We start from the raw sequence: 26,362 nt of genomic DNA on the forward strand, positions 1-26,362 counted from the left end.
GTCAGTGGTAGCACATTAAAACTAGGTTTGTCACCCTGGCTTTGTCCCGATGTAACACGTTCACTTTCTTCCTACAGTGGTATCACAAAAGCAAATGCGCAAAGACAGCCACATACAGTAATGTAATTAAGTCTCGTACAAACCAAGGATGTGGTCATATTAGTTCATTTACTTAGTATTTGGTAATTTTTTTCTTTTCATTTAAAAAAGATTTTAAGAGGACTTAAAGGAAGAGTTACCTATTGTAATAAGTCTAATATGTACTCTGCAGGAGGAGTGCAATTGGTGTCGTGCCAATCACTTACATTAAAAGAACAAAAAGGCCGCAGTGGAATGATAGGACTCGTCCTCACATGAAAGAGAAACACCACTTAGAGATGGGGACCTTTTCTCATTCTGCAGTTTGCTGTATCAGCAGTTTGGGATGGCAGCACAGCTGAATGGCTTTGCAAGGACCCAGTCAAGCATCACACCGCTGACAGAGGGGAAAAAAGATATAATGATAATAGATAAAATGTTGCCCATACTGAGATTTAATGTCCTTGTTTTTCTTTGATCGATACATGTCGGGTCACACTGATCCCTCTGCAAGTTCACTAAGCACACTGACAGCAATTGCAGTTGGACATCTTAGTTGGACAACTTAGAGCTCTGTAATAAAAATGGACACTTGCAGCAATAGTCTGCAGGGTGATTAAAGGGCTTTTTTTCTTTGTTAGTTTTCTCTTCTTCTTTTTTCATTATCGTCCTATTAGAGAAACGTATAGTTTCAAATGAAGTGTCCCAAACAAACAGTTGATTAATCAGCTTCACTGGCCATAAATGAATAAATCAAAAATGTAATTATTCCCACAAAAGCTTCAAACATGCCTGGGTTTCAGATCCTCTGTATAGGTCTACTGATATTTTACACACCAACGATTGACTGAGAAATTCAATAAATCATTTGGAGATTAATTAGAGACTCAAAAATGTTACAGAATACCGAATGTTAAATGAAGCCGTTTGTAAGTTCCCAGCATAAGTTGATCTCTTGTCTGATGAACTCCCCGAGATCCAGCCTCAATTTGCAATATATCACATAAAAAACTGTAATCAGCAGCTATCTAGATGAGTGATAAAGAGTTTTGATTACTCAAAATTCTAATGCTTGCTCCACTTTATATACAGCAGGTAAATGCTCTGATGTTTACACATCCACCTGAATATGTCAGTAACTTTCTGTGACAGATCTGTAGCTTTTGCTCTGACTTTACGAGCTTCTTATGGGCGCCATTACATTACCTCACCCTAACTGAAAATAAAGCGGTTAAGTATTGTTTGCCTCACACGTAGTACATCTCCACCCTAACAAGAGTTTGACCTTCTAGTGTGAAGTACCCTGCCCTATCCTGAATCTTAACTCTCTCCTGCTTTCGGGAGATTTTTAAACTTCCTTTTTGGGTCTGTCTGGCTCACCAGATGTTTCCTGAACCCACCGTGTCCTTAACTCACTCCCTCCCTGCCCGGGTGCTGAAAAGCACCAGAAGGACGGAGAGGAGAACTCTGTCATTCACTCTCAGTACAGCCAACCACACAGAGCGATACCTGGAGTTCAACTGATGCGCCTGTAGACTTGACTGAGGTGTACAGCAACTGGAATCTACTCAGGCTGTGATGACAGAAATTCACAACTCGTACATATAGCCTACACTCATTCTTGAGCTGCTCACCTCTGTTAGGCATTTTTTACGAGTTGTGTAAGCCCATGTTCAGGAATTCTGCTGTTGTTCCTGGTGGAAAGCCAGCAGCCAGTAATCAGTCGGCAATGTCGTGGGACTGTGGCCTCAGATACATGTTCTCTGTGTCCCCTGGGCTGCATCATGGGAACAAGAGCATCCTGCATGACAAGGAGGACCTGTCCAGACTGGAGATGGTCCAGAGACTGGCCAAGGATGGCTGTCGCTTTCTGCAAAACCACAGCAAGAACCCAGAAAGGACAAGTGAGGTGAGATACATGACACATCGGCAGACAGAGCAGATATTTCTACAACTTTTGTTTGTTGCAGCATGTAAATGCATCGAAACGAAAACGCAGCTTTAGTTCAACATATTTGATGCTCCACTTTATTTAATTATAAATCCGACTCTGTTAGCAAGCTTTCCCCATGAGTGAAAGCAAGTGGAGTCTGCATCCTTAGTTACATTCACTCAGGATTATACTGCAGTGTTTTATGCAAGCATTGCAGTCTGTGTAGCATCCCATTAATCAAACTGAAGTGAATTTGCAGTCTTGTTTTTTTTTAATCGGTCTCCTTACGTTCTATAGTGTCTCCACCTTATCTAAAGATTAGTGTTGCCACTTAAATTATATGCAGATTGCAAGAAGTGTCTCATTAAATATGAGAAAAAAGACCATTTTAGACGCAAGAATAGATGTCAAAATAGATTGTATCTATAAGATGAATCACTATGCCTGTGTTTACAACCCCAGTTCTCAAAAAGTTGGGATGCTGTTCAAAACGTGGGTAAAAAGAAATTCAAATACAACAAGAAGTGTTGTATGTGCACGTCAGCCTCCACACTTTTAAAACTATTACATCACCTGTATAGGAGCAATCTGATTGGCTAGCTTTATGGTGGGTTCAGCTTCTCTCTTCCTGCCAGCTGTGTCTGTGCGTTGACCTGCTGAACAATTGCAGGAAGAAATGACGCAAGTCATCATGCCAAGACATTGTATGTTTTCAGGGTGGATTCCCGAGCGTCATGACCTTTTCTCCACCATGAGGCAAGCTCTCCTTATCACCGTGCACTTTCAGTAACAGCCTGTCGCCTGCAGCTGCTGCCAGTCTGTGGATGATCAAATGTTAGAGCTACATAACAACAGTGTTTTACGTTTGTTTCTTTAGTGACATACTGAGCACAGTACTGAGCCACCATTCATTTCTTTATATTTGTTTCCAAGGATCAAGACTTTTTAGTAATTTTTAAAAGTGGTCTTGAGCAATAGTTTCTCAGGCTTTCTTTGGACATTGGTTGTTTTCTCACTCATTTTCATTTTTCAGTCCAGTCCCTGTTCCTGACCATTTTTAGAAGGAACAATCCCTAACACTGACCTATAAATTATAAATAAATAAATAAAGAACTCAAGGAATGAATCAGTGCTTGTGTCTCAACAGAAACTTACCACAGAAGCAATTTTAAATTAATGAAAATTTATTCCTGAATTCAGGAATAGAACCACACCTAATGCAGTTCCCTTCTGGGCCTATATCTATATATGCCCTCCTGCAATACAAGCTGTTGGTTCTCATTGGGGGATCTTAGCAAACCTGATGGAATTATGAAAATGAGTACAGTCAGATTTTGATCCACCATCTGGAAATGTCTGATTGGCAATGGCTTCATTTTTCAGCTTGGCAATGATTTGCACAATATTGTACATATGCAAAGTTTGTCAAATTATGACTGTAAAAAAGGCTGAGTATATATGTCTGTGTGTCATTTATAATGCCAGAAATAATAGCCAGGTATGATAAAGTACACTTAACACTACACCGTAAAAAAAAAACAAATCCTAAAAAAACAGTAATATTCCAGCAGCTGGGGCGCCAAAATAATACCATAAAATAACAGAAAATAATTTTCCCATTATTTTCAGTAATGACAATACAGTTTGTTGCCCTTATTTTACATCGGATTTTGCCTTTTTCAAGTGCTTTTAAACATTAAATTAGGAACAATTTAACGTGATTAAACAATGAAATTACCTATAAAAAAGGTCAATGAATGTGGCAATATGAATAATAATACTTAAATGTACAGAGATATACAGTTAACAGTTGGTTTAAATAACAGTGGATCGCATTCATATAGTACTTTACAATTCCCCTCTGGCCATCACCAGTAGGTGGTAGGTGAAGCATCTTGTCCAAGGGCACAATGACCGAGAGTGTCCGAGCCGGGGCTCGAACCAGCAACCTTCTGATTACAAGGCGAACTGCCAACTCTTGAGCCACGATCACCCTAAATAACAACAATAATAGTAATTATTTGATGTAAAAAAAGTTTATACGAATCATTTTATATATTTTTCCATAGCATTACATTTGAATTTAACAGTTCAGTCTTTCAAATAACGGACAAATATTTGTGAAATTATGATACATTTGTGAATGTATTTTAACAATCTAAATATGCATATGTACAGACAGATACATTTAAAAAACAGGAAAATTATGTTTTATTACATTTACAGTGATTTTACGTTAATTTACATTTGAAATGTAAAATCAGTCTATTTATGTGAATTTAATGATATTCTAGAAGAACAGCACAAAACTATAAAATACACAGTAAAATACTTTTATATCACGATTTATTTTTACAGTGTAGAATACACAGTACATTTAACACTTGACATTTTCTGGAAATATTAACATTATGTGAGATGATTCTCTAGTGTTCCTCATCTTATAAGTAATCTAATGATGCTGCTAGTGCTGTAAAACGTGACTCATACAGATATCTAAACACAGACATCAAAGTGTTTAGGAATCAGTTAAATCCCAGCTGGTGGGAAAAGGGGTGCTTAATATACAGAGTGCTGCATGTCAGAGTCTCTGATGCAGAAAGACTGTGAATGTTAGGCACTCTGTTTTAACCTAAAACATATTGCGTTATAGTTTATAGCCACTCATCATATTTTGCTTTAAATGAGACAATAAAAGAAGTCCATGCTTTATTACAGCTAAAAAAATAGTGATTGAGACTAAAGATTACTCAAGACGATGTTTACTGAGATCATACCTCAAGTCAACAGGAGTTCTGTACAATTTGACTTCTCTTTGCAACCAGAGGTTTTTCAAATGCAATGTTTAACACTAGGTTCTGCATTTATTTGCTTTTCGGATCCCGAGGTTGCAGATCTTTTACAGTTTTCTATCTTTTATAGCCTCTTTAATTTCAGTTTATGGGGAACAGATAGCAACACATTCTCATCTTTTCTGTTGAACACATTTTGTCTTACTCTTATTACCTTGATGTTACATAATGTGCACCTCCCTTGCTCACTGTTTATTTTTCAAACCTCACACATGAAATATGAATGACATCAAGCGTCTGTTAGAGATGATGTTTATTTGAAAACAGCACTCGTATATGGATCCCGTCTTCTTCTTCCCATCCTGTGTAATCCACACTGGTGCTTGGGAGGAATTAAGACAAATCAGCACTTTGTCATGACTGAGACCTTCCAGGGCACTTTAAGTGTTTCATACCATGCATGTCAGATGCACACAGACATACATAAAACACATCTCTCTAGCCAGCAGAATAGATCTGGAGCCATGGATGGGACAGTGAAGCTCTTAGGGGGACGTGACTTTGTGCAGAGGCCTGAAAATTATTTTTGCTTTTCTGCTGATGGCGTCCATGTTTGAAAGGCTTCAGTAACTTTGAGCAAGGTCAGATCAAGGCTAGGTTTGAAACTGAGTGGCCCGGTGCCCTGCTGTCTCCTTACAATGATCCACTCTAGACACCTGGTTGTTTTTTGTATAGGAACACTGGTAACCACAAAGCACAGTGCACACTAAGCAGTAGTCTGAAGCAGCCAAGAAACAATCAATAATTAATTGTGAAGAGTCTTATTTGCTGTTTGACCCATTAGCCATACACTGAGATATTATGTTAATTATAGTCAAGAATCAACTGTGCTGTACTGCCAGGCTTGGTGAGACAAAAAAGTGTGCTTTTTTTTTTCTAACTTTAAAGGAATTTAACAGACACAGTATGCCACATGTTGATAAAGCTAGAACCACAGGAAGAAAGGAACAGCTTCGCTTCAATGGGATTTTTTTCTTCATTCCATTTTTGTCATCCTCCATGCCCCTTAGTCCAGTAGTAAGACAATTAAGTCTCGATGCTTCTTCAGCAACGTAGAAACTGCTTGAGAGCACCTGTCTATGTAATATTGGAAAACGTAATTGCTACTGCAGTTTTAGCAGATATCTAAAGTTTTCTTCAGTCAGTCAGACAACACAGGACTGGAAAAGTACCACCAATCTAAACTACTGTAGTGGGATAATGCAATAATAATGATGAAAGACACACTATGTTTGTGTGTCTTTGTTTTGTTATATTTTGTATCTAAATGCATATATTTGCATATGTATCGTGCATCTATAGTGTGTCTTTATGTCCACGGATCCCTTGACAAGCGTTAATAGTGCCAGGAAGCCATGCTTAACTGAACGACCCTGAATGCTTCTCTGGCAAAAGGCAATTAGGGCCACAAACTGCAACCATTTCCAGCATGTCTACCCAGCTAATTGCATGAACAGAGGCTTGTGTTGCAGTGACTGATGGCTGAGAAGGGGAGGATGGGTGAAAAGTGAGGGGAGGGGGCCTAATTCAGGATGCATGCGTATGCAACATACAGTGAAGATCTCATTAAGACCAATATCACTGATCCAGGCTACTCCATTGTCAAGCAGCTGTCAGCCATCTTTATACTTCAGAGACACTCTAGTAATCCTTTTTGGTTTAAGATGTCGACTTTAGTTAAGTTAGATTTTAGATACTTTAAGAGAATGTCTAGGCTGTCCAGTATGCCCAGCAATAGAAACAGAGATATTGCCCTATACATGTGAAAGCATGAATAAAATAAATAAAATAAAAAAAATACTTGTTTTGTTTGTTGACAAAAAGGAGATGAATTTATCATTGCTTGTATGTCGTGGTGGTAATAGGACAAGTACCTGGCAAGGGAATCGGGGGTCTATGCTAAACTCCAAACCACAAAACCTTTGTTACTATGCAAAGTTGAACCATGTGACAGCTTGAAAATAGACTGCCTTCAGTCGCCAACCGTGATTTAATAGGCGCTACACATAAATCAATAATTAAAATAGTCTTTTATGTTAATCCCTGAATGGGCTCCAGTGATAAGGGCTGAATAATGATATATGGAAATTCTCTTTCACTTACAGTGCAGTATTATGATGGAAATCAGTGGTGATTTGTGCGAGTGGGAGAAAATACAGGGGAATCTCCTTGGTGATAACACACTCCCTCCCTCCCTCCCTCCCTCCTGCTTTTCTCTCCCCAGCCCCAGAGTGACGAGGCAGTCCGCTTGTGTCTGAGAGAGAGGGGCCACGATGTGCTCGTTCTCCAAAGATTGTCGTCAGAGCAGCTCTCTGCATCAGCGAGGGGAGGAGGGAGAGAGGAGGCGAGAAACAGGAGGTAAGCCTCTCCACTCCCCTCCCCTCCTAGATTCCCTCCCTCTCTCACTATATGTTTCGCTCCCTCAGCGCTCTCCCTATAATCACTCTCCTTCTCCCCCTCTGCGGATCACACACTCACTCACTCAGGCATGCTTACATCACAGTTCCGTGTACATAAATGACTACATTAAATACATACAAGTAGGCAGCATGGGACTGTGAGGCAAAGCTGCGCTGTCAGCCTTCCCATTCAAGTAACTGGAGAGGGGTTTTTTTTTTGTAGTTGCGAGCATACTGGGATACCTCTGTGGACTACGGGCTCTAGCAGGTGCAGGTGGATAGAGGGATGGGTAAAGGGGTCATGCAGCAGTAACCACAGCAACATTGCCGGCATAAGGGCAAGGGGACTCTGCTAGGATGGGATCTCGGCCACAGCCCCCGAACCAGCAGCAGGAGGAGGTAAGGCTGCTACACGCTGCCTTGGTGGAGCAGGAGGAGGACGAGGAGGATGAGGAGGGCTCGGAAAAGAGCAGCAGTGACAGCACCAGCCGGGCAGAGCCGGTGACAATGCCCACGTTTGATGTCCCTTACTTTCGCTACATAGATGATGAGGGCACAGAGGGAGAGGAGGAATGGAGCAGCAGCCGGTCTCTCTCTTCTTTTGAGGAGGACTCGTCCAATGACTCTGTTGTGTCTGACAGGTACATGGTAGTGTCAGGGACTCCCGAGAAGATCCTGGAGCACTTGCTGAATGACCTAACGCTGGACGAGGACCGAGGGATAACACAGGGCAAAGAGTCAGGTCAGCATACTGCTTTCATATCATTTCACCCTCTTTTGGCTTTACCTGTGTCTGACATAAAGCGTTTCTTTGATATTAGAAAGCAAAAACACAAAGTCTTTTTTACCTTTATGTAGAAGTCACATATGTATCTTTATGTGACTGAGAAGAGAAAGAGTAAATGAGCTACCTTCACTTTCTGTTTTACTTTCTGCCCTCCCCACCCTTTCTCTTACCGATAAAGCTGGGACAGCTTCTCCCTCTGGGCATTATTACTGGGTTAATCATGTGCTGTGATTGCCGAAATGATGTTAAGTTTAAGAGCATTCATTTAAAAGCCATGACAGAGATAAATGTCTCTCATATCTTTTCAGTGAGGCTGTAAATGGTCTGCACGACATGCAGTCCAGCCTCACAGCAATAAAAAAATCAACACATTTCCTCTCATCCAAGCAGGTACTTGATAATTTGGCTCTGTTGCCAAGGCAGAGGAGACCCTCTGTTTCTGAAGCTGAAAAGATAACTGGATGAGGAATGACAATTGAGAGCTGTGAGGCAAGGAGACGAAAGATTGATGAAAAGAGCGGGGAAGAGGAAAGAAAGTGGGCATAAGGAGATTAGGAGAGGAGCTGCAGTTTTCTTGGGATATGGAGGTGGTAACAGATGATCTCTCATTGGGATGGAGGCATGACTAACTGGAGATCAAATGTCTTATCAGGGATGCAATAGAGTTATAGACTATGTTGAGTGTCGTATTTTTATCGCTTTATTAGAATATTTTATTCTGGTATGAAGTTAAACATAAAGTCAGCCACTAAGACAAATAGTTTAGCCATTCTATTCTTTGTTCATTTAGAGTATAATAAATCCATCGGCCCAGAAGGGCTTTGTGTTGTTTATGCATCGTTCACCATTAGTACAACTTGCAGTGAGTGTATAGAAGTTAATGCTCCATAGGGAGCCATGAAGCAGAGCATGATGCTGAGTGGTATCCCAGGGTCAAAGAGCCAGAGACCTCAGGAGGATGAGTCCTGAGCAGCAATTGATCTGCACTGAGTGATGTTTAATAATCTGACTGCTGCTGGCTCCTTGTCGTTCTGTGCTACTGCTGAGGATCATCTCATAGAATCAGATTTCCAATTTTTCTCCAAACAAGATTTATTCCAACATTCAACGAGCTGCTGCATTTTGGTTCGTCTCTCTTGGATGGCTCAGATAAGCTGATGATTTTATATACAGTACATCGCATTAGAAAGCCATTTTTATTTCATTATGGTAGCACTCACGTCCATGTTTAAACAACATTAGGAATGCAAAGCTTTCTGTCTTCTTTTGCGAGAGATGGCACTTTTCTGAAACCACCGCAGGCATGTTTGAGGGAAAGCAAGTGTGAACCACTGCAGCAATCAGTGGATGTCTGATGTGCAAGTGTTTTCTTAGCACTGTGATTAGCATTCACAAGTCTTCAGCATTGCCTTCTTTCCTGTACCCAATCCCTGAGTGCAGCTATTGATTCTTGCTCTGCACAGATCATACTGCTCGCTGGTAGCATTGAAAATCATGCAACAGAACATTTGTGCCCTTAATGAGAGGATGTCCTATCTCTTTTGCCAATGCACCATGTGGAGAGATGTTTATTTGTACTGAAAGTGAAAGAACAGAACATGTAAAAGCTTTCTAAATGCTAAACTAATGCCTTCTGGTGGTTACCAAGCTTGCAAGTGACACATTAACATGCAAATTTCAAAGACTGCATTGATCAGCTTTGTTGAAATGCAAAAGAGACGTGCAGATTGATTGACAAGCCTATTGATGACACTGACAAGGTAGTTTAGTGAATCAATTATGTAATTCTGCTAAAAGGAAGACAAAATTTGTTTTGGTTTGTGTGTCTGAAAGCAACATGATACATGGTAGTACACGTCAACTACAAGTTCTAACTGTGAAATATTAAAAACTGACTGACTTTTATGACTGACTGGAGCCAGAAAACAACCCAACCGCTTGCTAAACTTCATTCAAACGGCAGAATTCACACACAATGTCTTTCCCTTTATGAAGCAAATACATCTTCTGCTAACTTGTTTGGGTTAAATCTTGATCCCGCAGGTGAGCCACTTTGTTTTTTTCCCTCTATTCCAATTGAAAACTGCAGACCTCTAGGTCTGTTTTCCAACTTCAAAAAAGAAACCGTCAGACTGTACAGTCTGGGGAGCGGCATGTGAGCTTTTACTCATGAGAAAGCGTTTCAGTTTCAGCTTAGCTCTGAAAAAATACAGCAGTAGGCAGCAGTGTGAGTGAGTAGTATGCAGTCAGTCAGTGTGCGTGTGTGTGTGTGCAAGTAGATACAGTACATGTGGGTGGGTTGTGATATCTCTCCTGTCGTTTTCTGGTTTTGTGTTAAGGTGTGTTTTTATAGAAGATGTGCATATGTAACCGCTCATGAGCAGTGAGTGATGTGTCCACAGCTGCTCTGCTTGGATTAACATAATGATGTCAGGGAGTCCTGTGGACCAGAACGTACACAAAGACGTTGGGAAGCCAGTGTGAAATTAAAAAGAAGAATTTACAATTCTGGGTGTGAGGCACACTTACAGAGGGGTTGGAAGGCGGTTGGCTCTAATAGGATTTGTAAAGCTTTTTGGTTGTGGCTGGGCATTATGTCTAAGAGTTAGTGTCCTTTTCTTTCACATTATGCCTTAGACAATTTTTTTTCTTTTGCGTGTATCTTTTTATGACAGTTTTGGTTAGTGGTTCCTGAGGATATTCAGACGAATCGCTGGCCACAATTTGGGAGAGATTCATCTGTGATCATTAAAGAAATCCCATTAAGCAAAATCAGCTGTCTTTCTTGAAAATGCAACTGCAGGTACGCAAATGCAGAGCGTGCATCCATTTTGTGTCATCTATTTACAGGAACACTTTTTCATTTTAAACCTTGGTAAGAGGTTGTAGAAGGGTACCGTGGCAGAAAGTACTGCTTGTAAACACAATTGCATGATTGCACAGCAGAAACATCAAATTTCCTGTCTGTGAGCGAGAAAATAACAATGAAAATATTGACTTCATTACAGGTCAGAGAGAGTCACCTGACACATTAACATTATTGGCTTATCCTTACTGATACAGCCTGCAGTAGCAAATGTGTGAGACTGCAGATAGTGCAAGTAAAAAATGGTGTGCAAGAAAAGGCCGCTAGCATATTGTTTGCCTCTTCTGAGCTCTTCTTCTCACATTATTAAAGTGGAAAACGGAAGCCATCGCAATTAGTAAAGCTCTCCTGTACGTAGCGCTCAGCTGACATTAATCATACAGTTGTCAAGGTCACTTGAGTGCATGCCCTCCAGCATCTTGTAGCACTGAATGAAGCTCATAAGGCTATATCCATTAAGCCCCTTCCAAGCATGCACTCCTTTCCATTAATCTAACAGTATCTGAGTGTGTCAGCTTCGTGCTTAATTGAGGAATTCTGCTCATTTTTTTGGTAAAGGTCGCACTCCTACAAGGCAAAAGTGGACCGTGTCTGGGTGGCAGAATATCACTGATTTAGCAGTGAGAAGGCCGTGTATCTCATGTCTGAAATATGCGTCCGTGGCTTATGACTGATGTAATGGGATGTGTAAAGTCTTTTTTGCTTTTTCTGAAGTTATAGTTTCCATGAAATGATTTTTATTTCTCTTTACAGACACACTTCTAGATGACTTCCTGCTAACCTACCCAGTATTCATGTCTACAAGCGATTTATGCCAAGCTCTACTGGGACAATATCCTTGAACACATAGGCTTTTATAGGATCCTGAATTAGATGTTTTATTCAAAAACAAAGTATGTTTTACCTTCTTAAAGCTGTTCCACTTCACTCATCTTATTCATATAACTGACTCTCTTGGCCCCTTTACTAAATCGATATCATGCACCATGCTTCGCTGTGCTGTGCATTTGACGTCAGACATGAAAAATAATCTCCCTTCCTTAACCGAGTCCCACCTATTGCACCAAGCGACACAGAGGGAAAGAGGATCGGAAGGAGGCTCTGGAGAGGAAGCAGAAACTCCTGCACCTGGTGTCGCAGTGGATGTTGCTCTGCAAAGACTTCCTGAGAGAAGACGAGCATGTCAAGCTCTTCATGAAGGTAGGACACACTGTGCAAACGGAAAAGGGTGGAAACTGGGTGGGAGGTGAACTTTGTATGGGAGAAATGAAAATTGACATTTCCTTCCAGACTCTTTATCGTTGTGTGCTGGATGATCTTTATGAGCACCCGGCCCTGGAGAGGGATGTGGGGGAGCTGCAGAAACTCTACCACCTGCATCGCAGACAGTGAGTTCATATATTTGTTCCTCATTTGGTGGAAACAGAAAGAGAACTATAGTTTAATACAGACATACTTTCAAATTCTATTAAATGGAAACGAACCTCATCAGGCCTGGGTGTGGAAAATTTCTAGTAAGATCTGTGACTGCTGAAGGATTCAAACTGGAACACACACTGTTCTTTGAATACGAAGAAAGGGCTTCTTCTCCCCTTGGTGTCTTTCTTTAGATGCTTATCAATGAATCCATTCAGAAACTGAAAAGTAATTGCAGTGTTCTGGGTTGGTATGCATATGAATGGCACAGAAGTCTTCATCTCAAATGTCCAGAACTGAGGATGTATAAGAAGTTTGAGAAATAAGAAGCCACAAATGTTTTCCGTGAGAAAAAGAAAAAAGCTCGAAGAGCACGCACGTACTTTTTGTCCCACCACTTGTTTACAAGACTCTATTTCTAGCCAGCTGACTGTGATTGGGCCAAACACATGAGAATAATTGCAAACACAGTGATACGCATCAGTATGGTTTCAGATTTGTTGAGTCATAAAATCATTATGCAATATTCAGAACACAATATACAGTATCAGTCCAATCAAATGAATATTCACAGTGCTGTGGAAGCTACGAAGCACAGATACCAATAAATAAATATAAGTATATATAAAAGAATATGAAATCATGTAAAACCTTTTATAATTGCAGACTAAGGCATTATGAATAACCCAGTATTTATTCTCCATTAAATAAAACATGCTTGATCTGCTAAATGTATACATAGATTCAATCAAAGATGAAGTTCAACAGTTTTGTTGCTCTGAAACTGGAATCTGTGAGTAGCTTTAGTGTTTTCGTTGATAAAAATAAACATCATGTTGCTTTTGATGGTACAACCCTGAGTCACAAGACACATTGCCACACCCATGCGCCCCTTGCCCTTCGTCAGCCTCCAGTCACATCTTTTCCCCTGAGGCTGCTCTTGCCTGATGCCCATTAAAACCAGTGGAGATGATTCAACCCGAGCCTCCTACAGTTATCTGACCGCATCTCATTCCCGTTTATATGCACGGAGGGAAATCCACAACACCCACTCTTATAAAGCAGCCGATTTTGCGTGGGTGTTACCGGCTGACATACTCTTCTATTTAGGAGCTTTTCACAATCAGTCCCACCCTAGGGGAGGACAAGGTTGACTGCCGTGTGGAAATCTGCTGCAGAGTGAAAAAAGTGTCATTCTTTTCATAGAAAGAAGCTTCCCATCAACTTCCATCTGGCCTTTGTGCAAAGGGAAGGTTAAGCTGGGGGAAAAAGACTGTTTGTTTTCTTGCACTCTCCAATCATGTGCCATTATAATTCACCGAGCTAATCGACTTCTTTGGTGATTCGGCTTTTTGAGGAGTAAAAGAGCTAGTTAGATCACAAGCGGTGCTTTGACATGGCAGGGGGAGTCAGGTTTTTCATTAGTGCACAGTCGTTGCTGGCCTATGAGAGGAGATCCCTGCGGGCAGGCTTTGTGCCAACATGCCTTTTGTGATGCAGAGCCCAGGAAAAGCTGAGGGATGATAATAGACACGGGGCTATCCATCAAACCAGGACTAACCCATGGGAATAGGGTGATTAAATGAAAGTATCACACTGGAAGATCTAAAATCTACCAAGCACTCTAATCTGTCCTTGACACCAAGCTTAAATAATGGACTCAACACAGCAGAGGAGTATACATGGATTCCTTTTACCTTGATTATATAAACTGCATGGGTCGTTACGTTGTTGTACTACGGACACTACCTGCGGTCCACGGATCATCATCATCATCATCAGTTTTTAAGACAAAGTACAACGATTGATTTTGTAAATGGTTAATTACACTGTGGTGCACTTTAGTGATTTGTTTCTTCTTCTCCTTTTTTCAGTACTGTGGAATATTCCCCTCAAAGAAAGGTAAGTGAACAAGGCTAAGAAATAAAAGATTTTATACAACATGAGCTGGCTTTCCCAATTGACGTTTCGGGTGTCGGGGTTATTGTAGTCACATTTCCTCCTAAGAACATTGTTCCGTTGTTCCACCGAAATGCATGATGTTCTCAGGCAGTAAGAGCGTGTCTCAAAATCCACGCATTTCCTCTCTTTCAGAGCAAAGCACTTTTCCACCAATTGAGTCTGAAAGAGAACGGGCTCCAGTCCAGGGCAACACAGAGGGAGACCAAGGATGGTAAGTCGTAAAAAAAAAAAAAAGCTTCATTCTTCACACATTCCTCCCGCCATACGTTGTTTCCAAAGTAAGAAAAAAGGAGACTTTTAGTCTGAACTGTACAACAATGGGAATCTTTCCAGGGATTGAATGAGGTATTTGGGAGTGCAAATATCTGACTTATGACATATAATAGCCTAATAAGATTAAATGTTTATAGCACCTCTCAAAAGCACAGTTAAAAGGTGATTTGTAATGAAAACATGTAGTAAAAGGAGACAGACAGTAAGGGGGAAAAAAGTTTTTAGATTATATTCCTTTTAAAGAGCTAGTTCATTCAAATAAGCCTCCAGTTGTGGTCACGTCACCCCCTTACTTTAGTGTTCCCGGCCAAAATTGGTCTGTTTTAACATCTCTTAAATTAGCATAACAAACATTTTTCATCACCAAATTCAGTTCAGTGGGCCATTCAGTGGGTCGTAAAGTGGGTCTTTCATTTGGTCATTCAGTTGGCCAAAATACACCGAAGCAGATGATTTGAATTTCTTAGTCTGTGTCCAGAATGTGCAAACTTGGTCAGTGGGCAACTTCCCAAGACCCACCTAATGGGACCAGAAGATCCCAGGTCAATGGATCTCTGCTGTGCCTGATAGAGGCATGGATTTCATGTTAACCTCCTATATGGGCAGTGGGCTGCACTTTTTAACGGATCTTACAACTTAATGAAATTATTTTTTTCCCTTTGCCAGTGCTGTGTCATGTGTATATAACCATGGACTCATACCTAAGTATGAGGGTCCAGTCCGGGGTGGTGGCACAGGAGCTGGTGCAGGCAGTGGCAGAAAGGATGGATGTCTCCCAGGAGGAGCTGGTACTCGTGGGTGTCACTTATCCTGGAGGTAAATAGTATTTTCTCTAACTGGTTGGAGAACATTGCATAGCAATAATGACAATACTTTCAATGTTGAAACTCACAACTTAACACTGTAGCACTACAGTTGAATATTAGAGTAATCCAGAACTAGCTATGAGACTACTTACTCTAAATGCAAATGTGTGACAAATTAAAGGAAAATGCTTCACAAGTGTTTGAGTGAGGTGCTGGGCCACCACTTCCTACTAGAACAAGTCTCTGTTCTCTTTTGTGTTTTATGTTTAACGCATTGGTCCAAATTCTGTCATATGAGTTTAAGCACTATGACGGCTACAGTCATTTTCATATTCTTCAACACCATTGAGTCCGTCTGTTTCCCTATCAAAGAGAGCACTCATATCAGGATATGGTGATCTCTCAGAACAACTGTGTATTGATTTTAGTGATCATTTCCTCTTAGGAGACAAGTGAATCCAACCAAAAAATTCTCATTTATAGTTTTTTTTTCTAACATTTTGTCATATTTGATGTTTCTTTCTATATTCATTTTGATACTGAGCCCAGATAGGTATGTGAGAGATTGCAATCAACATAATTGACTTCGATGTCTCCTAGGGAGTCAAGTAATATGGAGTCAGCATCTGTTATCAGTCACTAAAGTGTCAGGCTACCTCAAAGTGGAGCTTGGCACACAGAGTCTTATCTGTAACCAGTGATAGCTGCGTACATGCTGCCAGACAGATTTCTAATGGTATTCTGCTGTTTATGCTCTTTTCTCCCCTGCAGGCAGACTCCTCCTGCAGCCTCAGGACCGAGTTTTCTCCAGTTCTTTACGGTCAGTGGGGAGGCTGCATGCGTGCAGGAAGGACCTTAGTGAAGTCCTGGTAGGAATAATATTTTTATGTTTAACTTTAACTTTAAATATGCATTTTCTTGAGAGTAGAAAAAAATGCATTTTTATATATGATACCTAAAAACCGGCGAAGAGACTGTTAATTTTTAGTATTTAAATTGAGGCAAAACTAATTCTTATTCAGTGTCTGCAAAAATGTCTAAATGTTTATGTCGGTGTTCAGGGCATTGTGGTTTTAAAGGAAAATCTGAACCTTTTTTGCTTGTTTTTCTTTGCAGAACCCTTTAACAGATAACTCAGAGCTGCAGCAGAGGACAGCTCACATGCTGAGTTTGAACACCTGGGATGTCGCTGTTGCACTCACTGATTTTGACTGGGCAATTTTTGATGCAGTGCACGAGGTTTGTCTCACAACTTGAACTTGCAAAAATTCTTCTCTTCATACTGAATCCTTCAAAGATGTTAATGTTCAGTAAATGTTCTTTTTTTTTTTTTTTTTTTTTTACAGCAAGAGCTGGTCTATTTCACCTTCAACCGCCACGCTGGCAGCAACCACACGACAGCTTTAGAATTCCTGCTGCAGCGATGCAATGACATCCAGCTGTGGGTGATGACCGAGGTGCTGCTGTGCCCAACGCTCTGCAAACGGGTTCAGCTCATCAAGAAATTCATAAAGATTGCTGCCCAGTTAGTATTGTTCCTCCCATACCACAGCAGTGTGATAAGACATTCACTTACCGAGTATTCACATTGGCTTCTCCTACTATTAGTTCAAAGTTATTACAGCATTCAACCTGTAGGGTGAGATGTTTTATATGGGAATACTGCACCCTCCAGTGGCAAATCTTTGAACTACATCTACTTTTGTGGTTACAAGTCTGAAAGTAAATGAACTGTGTGCTTGTGTGCAGCTGTAAAGCACAGAGGAACCTCAACTGTTTCTTTGCGATCATAATGGGCCTCAACACAGCAGCCGTGAGCCGCCTCAGTCAGACATGGGAGGTCAGATGTTTTCTTTACTTTTTTCTTTTTCTAAAAGGAATTAATAATTTCCATCTTTTTCCATTATTATATGTCTAGCTGAAGTATCTGAAATCAGCTTTTATTTTCTCTGCAGAAAGTTCCTGGCAAATTCAAACGGCTATTTTCAGAGCTGGAAACAGTTACAGTAAGTTTACTGAGCATGGTATGAATTCACACTGTAACAGAGAGTATAAACCCTTGTGTCGGTGTGTACTGGCCGAACCAAACAGATGCTTTGAACTTGTAAAATCAGTGGAAACATCTGGCCGCATTAGATCGTTAGTAGTCTCTAATAAAAGCATCCAGGAACACACAGTCACTCCCGCTGGATAAGACTCATTCATTTTAAAAATGTCTTCACAGGATCCCTCGCTGAATCACAAGGCCTACAGGGACTCCTTCAAGAAGATGAAGGCTCCAAAGATTCCTTTTCTTCCTCTGCTGCTGAAAGGTGTGCTCATTATTCTGTCACTTCAGCTCCCCTGCAGAAAATCTAACTCTAGGAGCAGAGTGCTGGGGAGATATTTCTATCAAGCAGATCTGACATGGAAGAACAAACCTGCTGGAGAATACTAAACAAAATGTTTTTCTCCTTTAGATATCACATTCATTCATGAAGGCAACAAGACGTTTCATGATAACCTGGTCAATTTTGAAAAGCTGGTAGGTTTGTGCATTTTTGTGGCGCCTTGAGGCGACTTTTGTTGTGATTTGGCGCTATATACAGTAAATAAAATTGAATTGAATTGAACTGAATTGGCAGGGCATGCTTCAGCACCGAATACAAAACTGTATGTTTAAAGATGCCTGTTTCCACATTTTGCTTCCAGCACATGATAGCAGACATGGTGCGTCTCATTCGACAGTGCCAGAAAGATCACATGGGTCAGTGTTTAAATTGTTTATATTGTTATTTCTTTTCTACAAACTTCCATACTAAAAGCAATGATGAAACATCATTTTTTAAAGCTGTCATCATCAGTTTTTGCAAGGCAAATAACAAAATCAGTGAGCAAAGTCACTTACATTCATGATCCTCTCGCACCAGCACATTGCCTTACATGATTTCATACAATGGCTTTAAGAAAGTCAACAAAATCCATTTCACCCAGAAAAGTAACACGTTTTCTATTCATCCTAGGAAATGGAATAACACAGAAGAGCAGCTCAGAGGTGCGAGCCTACATTGACTATCTTCACATCATCGACAATCAGCAGACTCTGTTTGAACTGTCACAAAGGCTGGAGCCTCGATCTTAGAAAACAACTCTGACCCTCCTTCATACTGTGCCAAGGGACAACCTTACTGCTGTCTCATCTAACTCTCAGGACAAAGGCTACAAGACCCTAACCAACCACAGGAGGGCGCTATTTGATCAGGAGATTATTTACCAGAGACAGGAGCAGGCGGCTAAAACAGATTAATAAAAACATGACATTTTAAGCACCTAAAGCAAAATCACACAGTTTAAGGCAAGTCTAGACGTCATTTAACAACGAAAATTTACAAAAAGAAACGATTGCTTTGCAGGAAAAATGCTTCCTTCTAATACAAACTTACAACAAATGCAACCAATGGGTGTAGATTCACTGTCCTGGACTTTTCTTTGAGCTGTTAGCACACCACAAAGCAACAGTGAGCACAGAAGGAAGACTAGTTGATAACTGTTTCTGACTTTCTTCAGAGAGCTACTGTTTTTTGTTTTGTTTTTTTTTACATCAACTAAAAACAGTGGTGGTCAGCTCATCAGATTTAACCAAAGATTCTTTCAGCTAATAAAAGTCTGCACTGTTACACACACTTCTGTGCTCTCAGAGTTCGCCACAATCCAGATTTTCTTGTTGCCAGGTCAGATGTAAGACATGCTTTTCCCAAAGCAAATCAGCACAGTGTTATGCACAACAAGATTGAAACTGTTGCTACATGTTTAACAGTTTTTTTATATCATTTTTATTTTTTATTTTTTGTATTTGTTTTATTTGACCACAAAGTGACGCATATATGATGAGTCTTTGCACAGTACAGATTGTATTAAGGCAGGGAACTACAGAGTAGTACAGTATACTGTATTCTGTTGGCATGTGTAATAATTGTCTATCTTTGTGCCAAATCCCATGAAAAATAGGTGTTTAAAATAACGATCATTTTCTAATCATTTTTAAATCACTAGCACAGGGAACTTTAAGTGGTTTAGCTGTGGACAATCAGTTAAATGAAGCCACAGACTCATACTGGTACTTCTCTGTACTGGGCTTTAAAGTTCATCAATATTGGTGCATTTCGCAGACATCCATACATCCGTCTGTTGAGATTTGAAGACTGACAGCAGTTGTTCACTTCTGATACACAGAGTTCAAGAATTTAGCACCAGAAAAGAACCTGATTTCTTTGAAGCCTGATTCATTTGTGGTTAGATTTAGCGATAGCAAAAATCAAATATTAAAATAGCACCTTCTGGGCAAGAATAAGAAGAGAGAAGAAGAAGACAAACTGGAAGCCATTTGCTTGTTTGCATTGTGTCGTAGCACTACTGTACAATTTTAAACATGCAGTATTTGTTCTGTTTTGCTAGGTTGGGTCAGGCAAACTGAGGTAGTTATTGTGAAGTGTGTACATACAATTATGCTTTATATTCTTCACCTTTTTAAATTTTAAAACATGCTTTAGCAGTATTTTATTTTGAGTATCATTTTTTGTCATCAATAGTGTACAGCTGATTCAATTTATACAGTGTATATATGTTGAAATTCTGGATATGGATATTTATCTCATAATTATTTATTTGCTTTCAAGATACTATTTAGGATGCTTGTGTTAATTGTTTTGGTTTGTTTGTTAGATTTTTTATTGTACGCACTGTTTTTGGCGGGTCTGCATGATATGTCAAACCATGGACTGACCATTAGTGCCAACTGTGCATGTATTAAAATACTTTTCATCATCGTGAGCTCATTATTTTTAGACTAATATTTGGTGATAATTCATAACAGGTAAAGTCTGTTTTCTAACACCAGCATGCAAACATTACTTCACTTAGAACTACAGTGTTAACAAAGACCCTGGAAGTTAAAGTACTGATTACAAAAGTGAATATGTACGTGCTCTGAAATGTACATGAAACATGAAAGTGAAAAGTAGCATTCTGAAGGAAATTTTTGCGCTAAGCTACAGTAACTGATCAGTGTCTTTGTTTTCTCTCATAGGGTCACTGACTCCATTTCCCTCTGACACAAATGTTTGCTTTGCACTTGGATTTTCTGCTTATGTTTTTTTGCCTCTTTCTACAGTAAACGTATGCAGTAAGTGCAGATCAAGATCAAGGGTCTGCCGGGGCAAAACTGGGTCTCTCCAACAAGTGTTCATCACCCTTATTAATAATCTGACACCAGCAAATTAAAAACCTGGAACTTCAACTGAGTCATGTCACAGCTGACACTAGTTCTGCTAGCCAAGTTAATTAATAACTTTATATAATACAGTCTTCGACAAAAAGGTGTAATTACCCTGTAATTAAATGTATTTTATTTGAAATTACAAAGTAATTGTATTTACCTACAAATACTTAGAGGCAGGCACACTAGAATAAGAGTGTAACAGTGATGGGCCATTTCGTAACCTTATAGGATGGAATAATGGAGCCACTTCTCTGTTTGGTATACATGATGTTAATGACATATTGAATGTTCTGTTATTCAACTGTCCTTTTTATTTTACCAATATAATTTTGATAAGGACTGTTCTCCCTTATCAACTTACAAGAAAAAAAAATACTATAAGAATTGCCTATGTGATCTTATAATAATGGAGCCAAGTCTAACTTAATTTTTCTTTTATTCTAGTGTACCTACCTTTAAATATTTGTAGGCGAATACATTTACATTGTAATTCCAAATACAGCACACAGATGTTCTATTTAACTAGTTGTGGATTGTATTATAAAGTGTTACCTTAATATTAAATCTCAAAGTCAACAAATAATTTAACGCAAGTGGAAGTTACATTTTTCAGGTGTCTCTCCCCCTCACTGGCTGAAGGCCCCAAGCAGTTGGCTGGTGGCAGGAAGCACCTCTGCCAATGATGGATCATAAGACCAATAAGATTGTCATTTAAGTGTTACTGTTCGCTCCATTTGGGTTGAAAGTGGTTTAATGTTGGAAAGGTGCGCTGTGATGCGAAATAATCAATAACTCCCTCAAATGCATTAAAGGTAAAGTAACAAGTCTTTGAATTTTTCAGGAGTAAAAAGTAGAGGTGCTTGTGCTAAAAGTAAAAAGTTGTCAGTAAAATAAATGGTCCGGTCAGGTGCAGATACCTGAAAAGTCTGCTTAAGTACCTTAATGCCATACTTTGGCCCACAATGCTGTGATTAACCAAAGACAAAACTTACAGCAGGACGAACTGTTACAGACTTTGGCATGATATCAGCTTGAAGTGAAACGTTATTACACTTGACATGTTCAAGCACTTTGTCAAACATACAAAATTGAGGATTTCAGATTTCATAGAGTACATATAAGTCACTATACTATGTTCTTATTACCTTTAACACATTATGAAAAGGTGCTTGTAGTAAACTTTTCCCGAAGTTCTCACAACCAATGGTTTTTAACAAAGAATTAAGGATCAGAGCTGAATCATACGTCGAGAGTCAGTGAAAACATGCACGTAATATAGAAAAAGGACAAAAAGGAAAAGACTGGTCTTAAAATTTCTTATTTTTATGTGTTTATTACCTAATGTGACAACAAAGTATGGGATTGTTTCATAAGGGACAAGAAAGTGACGTGTAAGTCCTGGAGGCAAACGTTGAACCATTCAAAGCTTAAAATGTGGCTTTAAGCTTTTGTAATTTTCTGCTCTGTAGCAGACTAAACAGTACAAATTATAACATTTTTATCTCAGCTTTGCAACCCCATGCCATTATGTAAAAATGAATATAACAAAAAGATAGTGACAATTTGTCAAAGTAAATATTTGGTCATAGGCAGCTTTTTATTTTAAGGCTCCACAGAGCAGCGACATCATTTGACATCATAAACTATAACATTTTTAAAGCTGTTCATAATACTGCGAGGAAACTAGACTTGATTTCATATTTTCCTTTAGAGTTTTTCAAGACAAAAAAAAAACAAAAACCAAACACAATGTCTTCTTTTGGTGCTGTAAGGCAGAGTGGTGACCCAGATGCCCTTTCTGACTTTAACCAGGTGTCCTGCTTGGCCTTTAACATGCCTTATCTGAGGCACGACCCCTGCTGAGCCCGGCCCCGTACCCTGCCATTTCCTCCCAAACATTACGAGCACTGTATCATTTCCCTGTCGCCAAATGACTGGCTAGTTGCTGTGCTGTGCTAATGGGAGGAAGAGAAGGCAGATGAAGAGAAACTACAGGAAGAACGGTTCTTCATTTCCCCCCCTCGTGCAATACAATACACAGAATCAATCCTCCAGCCTCCATTTGTCTGTCTACAGCCACTTTGGCTGCAGGGAGAAATTAGGAGCAGCACAGCCGTTATTAGTGTTGAAGAAAATCTTATTTGAGTAGATAAGAGTTTGACGCCCCCCACCCCTTCAGAAAGAAACAACACCGCGATTTAGTTGCAGTAAATTAAGCGTCATAATGTTATTTTATTTTTAGCAGATAATATGGCACCTGTCTTATTTTTTTAAATCTCCTTTAACACATCTGTTTTTTCTCAGTGTAGTACATGGCCTTAACCTTGACTCTACCTCATATCCCTGACATACATTAGACTTTAAATCATGTGAATCACTGCAGATAAATAGTAACACCCCAGACATGTATCCATAACTACAAACTTTAGTCTGAACGTCCTCTCGGTTTGCAATTAATCCTGATTAAATCCATTTAAAACAATAACCTTCTACTTAAAATGACTTTCTTTAGCTTTGTTTGTCGCATAGTAGGTTCATCAGATGTTAACAGAGAGTGGAGGCAGATAAAGGATGGGTAATCTAATGTGTTGCTTTCTCATACAAAGCTATCAGTGTCTTTCAATGGGTTTTTCCAACGAGTTTGGCTGAATGAATTACACTAGTCTGTTAGTATTCTGCCTCTGCCGTAGAAAAGGTCAATGTCAAATGCACCTCATTTAAAAGTCAATAGCAACCATGCACATCATCTCCTGGGAATTCTGTCCAGGATCCCCTCCAGACAGCATTGTGTATCATTCAGTTAGTAGAGGGCAGCCAGAGAGCTTTTTTAATCTTGACCTTCCAATAAAATATGCTCCCCATCCAGAATTACATGGTCTAAAATGGAGACATAAGCTCCCAACAAATCACACCCAGGCTCAAGGGAGATGTTCAACAGTGTAGGACATGAACACAACAGGTTTAACATCGGCTATCTGCTTTTACTTGTTTACTTTACTTTATCTACAACATGCAGGATATACACACTCAAATACTGACAACACAAATACAAGATTAGAAATGTGTTAAAGTAACTAAACATGGTAAAACTATAATGACACATAATCCAATACTGTTTAAAAACATACTGCTCTTACACTGCAGTAATACTTGAATACTGAATTTCACACAGACAGCAACAAAGCCACTCCAGCTACAATCCACTTGGTAGCTGGCTGTTTGGTTCGGAGGCGGAGGGTCCACACATAAGTGTGTCCACGCTGCTTGGTGCGGTACACTGGACACTCAAAAGTGTTACTGATGTCCCGCTCCTCTGTGGGCACAGCTCTAACATACAGCACAGGCATGGCCGGCGTCAGTTCTCTCAAAACCGCCTCAGAGATGACTCCAGCCTGAGTGTCCCAACGTGCTCCTAAAGACACATGTTGCACTGTGGGTTTGACCAATTATACTTACAAGACAATAATTTTACCAAGACACAGGAAGCAAAATACTGTGAAAAATCTATATAATTTGAGTATAGCAGGATCTACTGCTGGGTTAATTATTCCGACCTTCCATGAAGAGTCCGTGGATGTAGGCTCCTTCCCGTGGAGGATGCCCAAAGTCGTCCTTCATTTTCTTTGTTACATCCACGCTCAGGGTCATCTTGTCCAGGGGCCACTTGTTTTTGCGAGCAATACTCTGCAGCACAGCTGTAAAATATGACTCTATGTTAATATTTCTGGTTCTACCGGTGCACATATGGCAATATTAATCGTTGTCTTCGTTTAGTCCTCACCGGTAAGAAAGGACTGAGGGTTAAAGAGCCCCGAAAGCCAAACAACTGCAGGTAGGACAAAATCTTGAGTCCAGCTGTCGAGCTCGTGGCAGCTACACATTAGATCATTCAACCTAAAGAATAAATAATTGTTAATAAAAAACTAGGAAGATCATTAATAGAAGCTTTTAGAGTGTGCCTATAAGGGATTATTTAAGAAGTAAGAAAAATTAGCATATAATAGGTTGACTCATAAGTTACCACTGTGCCAGTGTTTTAGTGGAGGAATAAGCCAGTCTGGCCCAGGAGTCTGGGACCTGCTCCATGAACAGTGCAGACTGCAGATTCTCCATCCTGGAGGAGAAAGTGAGTTCGCCCTGTGGACAGAGAAATGCTTTTTAATGCTACAATAATAACAGTAAAGCACCTTGCTGGCAGTCACTGTGTTTATGGTACCTTCAGACCAAGATCCAGCTCATGAAGGGACTTCTTTATCTCAACTAACAGAAGATTCATGCGCTCACACTCCTGAAAGCAAACTAAGGTGTACGGGTTTCGCTCTGTTGTCTTTGCCATAATCTCTGCCATGTTATACTCCTCAGGAAGCTTGTCAAGGATGTCTTCAATTATTGACGTGACCTAAGAAATACAATAAACTGGGATAGTGATATAGACAGGTCCCTGCACCCTCAGCAGTTTTTTTTCCCTCCCCCATAATGATTCTTTCTGCATGCAGACCTTCTCCTCTGTGCTCTGAGCTGCTCCCTCTCCTCTGGAAGAGTTCTGTGGCTGCAGTTCCAACAGAGCCTTTAAGAGGTTGTCTGAGGTGACAGTGAGGCACTCAAGCTCAGCATTTGGATGGAGACCATACAAAGTGGGATTCTCGGAGGGGAGATGTTCGTCAATATAGTGGTGGTAACCAGTGTAGTCCAAGAACGGAGGAGACAGGAACCCCGGACACAGAGAGAGATCCATTTCAAACTAGGAATTGAAAATTCATAACACAAAGACCAAAAAAATTAAAATTAAAAAAAGCTAAGCATGTATTTTATATTTTAATATCATGGACAATATACAAGTGCAAGTCTTTTCTTGCAGGCACAACAAAACATTCTTCAAAATGCCGATTCAGGAAAAAGTACTGGAAGAGAAATCTTCAAAAGAAAAAATATATGAAATAAACCCTTAATAGTATCTGTCAAAAAAGCACAATGTCTAAAGAAACAGAAAACCTAGACTGGTATTACATGCAAAACTGCAGTTTAGTATTTCACCCCCAGGGGGCACCCTTTACCTTGACAACAACTCAAAACAGCTACACAGCTATGGATTAGCCTGTCATCATAAAATTGAACACAACTCCAGATAAAAGTTTGTACCTAAATAATGAGCAGATGTTATTAAATGAAGTGAAATACATTTCAAAAGTGACACTTTTGTTTATAAAAAAATAAAAAAAATAAAGAAGATGTGAACAAATTAGGCTACATCACCTCTGCCTTACCATTTTAGGATGCATAAATTCCTGCAGGTAAGTTTTACACAGTCTTCTATCCCAGACATCAGTAATGTGTCCTCCATACATGATCTCTCCAAACAGATAACACAAGTCCTCCCAAGGCACCTGCATGAACTGCAATAGATGTTATTGACTAAAATCATATTGCAAATATAAGACACGAATGCATTGTGGTAGGTTTATTAAAATTATTCCCAGGGTTCATTTTTGTTCTCTTATAGAGACATGTTTCTATTTTCCTGATAAAAAAAAAGAAGTTTTTTTTGTTTTCAAACTTCAAGCAAACAACCTCCGAGATAGGCTACTTTTCATAATGACAACAGTAGGGAAATATAGCAAAATTATGTTTCTTATACACACTGATCTGAAGTGCGACAGAAGAGTCTTTTCCACAGCGGGAGATTGTGATCCGTGAGGGTGAAGGAGGAAGAAAAGAAGCTGTGATTCATAACAA

At 39.8% G+C, this 26,362-nt stretch overlaps 2 protein-coding genes across 2 annotated transcripts in view; one reads left to right on the plus strand and one right to left on the minus strand.

Annotated features, from left to right (window-relative positions):
- Window positions 1–1,572: 1,572 nt before the first annotated feature.
- rapgef5b (Rap guanine nucleotide exchange factor (GEF) 5b) lies at window positions 1,573–20,596 on the plus strand. Its single transcript, XM_080897369.1, has 18 exons — window positions 1,573–1,987; window positions 7,088–7,221; window positions 7,904–8,004; window positions 11,669–11,747; window positions 11,971–12,115; window positions 12,206–12,303; window positions 14,206–14,233; window positions 14,426–14,504; window positions 15,233–15,382; window positions 16,144–16,241; window positions 16,489–16,611; window positions 16,719–16,897; window positions 17,122–17,212; window positions 17,328–17,378; window positions 17,597–17,684; window positions 17,832–17,896; window positions 18,064–18,118; window positions 18,375–20,596. The coding sequence occupies exons 1-18, from the start codon at window positions 1,748–1,750 to the stop codon at window positions 18,491–18,493; spliced, it is 1,923 nt and encodes a 640-aa protein (XP_080753495.1). The 5' UTR covers window positions 1,573–1,747; the 3' UTR covers window positions 18,494–20,596.
- Window positions 20,597–22,342: 1,746 nt separating this feature from the next.
- LOC308406095 (dynein axonemal heavy chain 11) overlaps window positions 22,343–26,362 on the minus strand; it is a 41,805-nt gene continuing 37,785 nt past the window's right edge. The window contains exons 76-82 of the mRNA XM_080896927.1: window positions 25,894–26,022; window positions 25,128–25,370; window positions 24,846–25,028; window positions 24,651–24,766; window positions 24,411–24,523; window positions 24,184–24,324; window positions 22,343–24,041 (exon numbers count right to left, since the gene is read on the minus strand). Of these exons, the coding sequence (XP_080753053.1) occupies window positions 23,794–24,041; window positions 24,184–24,324; window positions 24,411–24,523; window positions 24,651–24,766; window positions 24,846–25,028; window positions 25,128–25,370; window positions 25,894–26,022 (1,173 nt within the window). The 3' untranslated portion in view covers window positions 22,343–23,793. The remainder of the gene's footprint in view (window positions 24,042–24,183; window positions 24,325–24,410; window positions 24,524–24,650; window positions 24,767–24,845; window positions 25,029–25,127; window positions 25,371–25,893; window positions 26,023–26,362) is intronic.

Source organism: Rhamphochromis sp. 'chilingali', assembly GCF_963969265.1.
Source record: "Rhamphochromis sp. 'chilingali' genome assembly, chromosome: 11".
NCBI lineage: Eukaryota > Metazoa > Chordata > Actinopteri > Cichliformes > Cichlidae > Rhamphochromis > Rhamphochromis sp. 'chilingali'.